The sequence below is a fragment of the Corvus brachyrhynchos genome, unplaced genomic scaffold, assembly GCF_000691975.1.
Source record: "Corvus brachyrhynchos isolate BGI_N302 unplaced genomic scaffold, ASM69197v1 scaffold21, whole genome shotgun sequence".
Taxonomy (NCBI): domain Eukaryota; kingdom Metazoa; phylum Chordata; class Aves; order Passeriformes; family Corvidae; genus Corvus; species Corvus brachyrhynchos.
Genome location: NW_008236924.1, coordinates 4,300,146 through 4,302,744, shown reverse-complemented (window position 1 = coordinate 4,302,744; position 2,599 = coordinate 4,300,146). Strand labels below are relative to the sequence as shown.

General features: G+C 60.5%; 1 protein-coding gene across 1 annotated transcript; it reads right to left on the bottom strand.

Moving 5' to 3' along the window:
- Positions 1–1,018: 1,018 nt before the first annotated feature.
- On the bottom strand, positions 1,019–2,599 carry PRELID1 (PRELI domain containing 1). The gene is made up of 4 exons (XM_008628978.2): positions 2,186–2,599; positions 1,993–2,106; positions 1,693–1,771; positions 1,019–1,293 (listed from the first exon to the last, which is right to left on the bottom strand). Exons 1-4 carry the CDS (start codon positions 2,318–2,320, stop codon positions 1,157–1,159), a joined length of 465 nt encoding a protein of 154 aa, XP_008627200.1. The 5' UTR covers positions 2,321–2,599; the 3' UTR covers positions 1,019–1,156.

Here is a 2,599-nt window from a genome sequence, read left to right as displayed (position 1 = left end):
ACATCCAGGTGAGAGGGGGTGGTGGCCCCGGCACCACTCGGGGGTTCCTGTGTAGCAACAGGGCGGCCCAGCTCATGGCTCACCGGGTCCCCACAGAGGCTGGAGGAGCAGGAGCTGAGGGCACGAAGGGCCAAGGACCGGTTGCGGGACCGGCAGCGGAGCCTGCAGCGGCGGCTGGAATTGCTGCTCTTGCCCACCGACGGGGAACGAGCACGGGCCGACAGCCTGGACTCGTCCCAGCTCTCAGAGCCCTCCGAGGGAGGTAAGAGAGGGGAAAGAAAGAACGAGGGTGGGAAGGGAGGGAAAGCAGCCAAGGGCCTGACCCGGCCTCCCCCCGGTGCCCAGAGGATGCCGAGGTAGAGGTGGATGGCGTGGTGTTCACCGGGGACCTGCTGCCCAGCTTTGGCACCGGGAGGGACCACAGCTACTCCAGCCCCCACAGCCCTGCATCCTGACGGTGCCCACTGCCTTCCCTGCACTGCCTGCCTGCCTCCTTCCTGCCAGAAACCCAGCCTCTGCCAGCCTCGTCACAGCTGCCAGGGTAAGGGGCCACAGGTGGGGCAAGAGTCCGGCTTTACCCCCCACAGCTGGGTAGCACTGGCTGTGGCAGTGGGTGCATGGGGCTGGCACTGCACTGTGGCACCGGCTGTGCACCGCAAAGCGCTGGAAGAGGTGCTGGAAGAAGGCCCAGCTGCCACAGGGACATCCTCCTGCCTCCCCTTGTGTGTCCCCAGGCAGTCTGGGGGCTGCCTGGTGTGGGTATGGGGTGGTGCTGCCCACTGCAGACACGACTACAGGAAGGCTCTCCTGCCCCTGGAGAGCCAGGAAGGGGAAACAAGTGCATTAAGCAACCTGCCTTCATGCTCCCGCAGCCACCCCGCTCTCTTGTACAGATCTGACACTTTATAGTAAAGGCACTTGGTAAAACCCTGGCCTGTGTCTTCCCTACAGAGGGCTGGACCCCCCAGAGTGGAAAGCAGCACTGGGCTCTGCTCTAGCCAGGCCAGCCTCAGCCAAATCATGGGTGGGAGTAGATTCTTTAATGATAATTACATCTCAGAAAGGGTCAAACAGCAGCTGATTGTCAGACTTGTACAGTTTCTTTAAAAATATAAAATCTAAGGAGTCTCCTATCTGTCCTGGTGCAGCTGGCCCCTCACACATACTGCTTCTTCTTGGTGGCTGCCTTGCTCGCCAGGTCCTTGGCTTTCTCCGTAGCAGCCAGAGCTGTTTCCTTGGCTTTCTCAGTTGCTTCCTTGGCTGTCTCCACCAGTGTTTTGGATGGAGTTTCTCCTATAACATGGAAGCTATTAACCCCACAGGAGTGCTGGCTAGACCGGCCCTACCACCGAGGCACTTCCCCACGCAGGGAAGAAAATGAGCCCGGTGTCCCTGACCCCAGCACGTCACGTCAGGGCACGTTGCAAAGGGGAACCACAAGCACGTGACTGTTGCCATGTTCCATCCCCTCCTGCCTGCACTCCACCCTTACCCAGCCCTGCAATCACTGCTGGCCTGCTCCACTCAGGAAGAGCAGGCTGTGCCAAGGCACAGGGCAAAGGCAAAGGGTGAGGGTTTCACAGTCAGATTAGTTCAAGCCACAGCCTGCCCGTGGGCTGGAGTTCCAGCCAGTGTGACCTCTAACTCCAAGAGACCCGTCCCGGTCAGCCCCAGCCTGCCCTTGGTGCCCACCTTGCATTCTTGCTAGCACGTATTCAAATCCCTTGGTGCTCTTGGTCACGTTGCTTTTGAACCTGGCCAGACCAAACTCCTGCAAGGGAAAAGTCAGTGAAGGTGCGAGGTCTGTCACACACAGCCCGTGGGGCTTTGTACCAGCTTAAAAAGTCACAGTGACTTTCACAGTGATGGTTCTGGGTGCCTCAAGAGCTTATGAGGATGCGGGGGGGGGGGAACAAAAGGAAGTGTAAAAACCAGCACAAGGAAAGAGTAGAGCAGGAGGAGCAGCAGCTTTACTGCCCGAGCAGTGCTCACCTGGATGGCCCGCGAGACGCCAAACAGGCTGGAAGATACCCAGGCTTCCCGCTTGACCTCGGTCCAGTTGCTGTTCTCGGGGTTCACCCGGTACTCGCAGCGCTCCTCCACCACCTGCACGAGGCACAGCCCGGCCGTGAGCACTGCTGGGTCCCCTGCACCCCCCACACACCCGCCCAGCAGCAACACCTACCATGAGGCGAGCGTGGTTGATGTTCCAGGTGAATGTGGTCATGGTTCGGTTCTTGGGGTCCACGATAGAGTCCTCCAGGATGTAGACGGAGTGGGCGACATTGGCTGGGGAGAAGCGCTCTGCCCAACGCGGCATCCGGTTGGTCTTGGTCAGGAGCCGCCGAGAGAGCAGCTTGTGGTCCGGCGTTACCTCCCGGTGCACGATGTCCTCAGTCAGGACATGTTTGCTAAAATGGGCAAGAAAACATCAAGCCCGGCTCCTCGCCAGCTCTGCCCCGGGGCTGGGAATCATCAGGGACTGAGGGATTAAGGGAGGGGCGAACCAGCTGCCCGCTGGGCACTGGTGGTGCGGGACACCCATCCCCGAAGGCTGGAGCCCGCGGGACCCCCGGGGGAAGGGCTGGGCTGAGGACGG

What these genes read in the sequence shown, in the direction of transcription:
- PRELID1 (XM_008628978.2), bottom strand. Translation starts at nt 2,320, where the DNA reads ATGCCGCGTTGGGCAGAGCGCTTCTCCCCAGCCAATGTCGCCCACTCC. An exon ending in TCAACCACGCTCGCCTCATG is followed by an intron (nt 2,107 to 2,185) that starts GTAGGTGTTGCT and finishes TGCCTCGTGCAG; the next exon opens with GTGGTGGAGGAGCGCTGCGA. An exon ending in GCGTCTCGCGGGCCATCCAG is followed by an intron (nt 1,772 to 1,992) that starts GTGAGCACTGCT and finishes TTTCCCTTGCAG; the next exon opens with GAGTTTGGTCTGGCCAGGTT.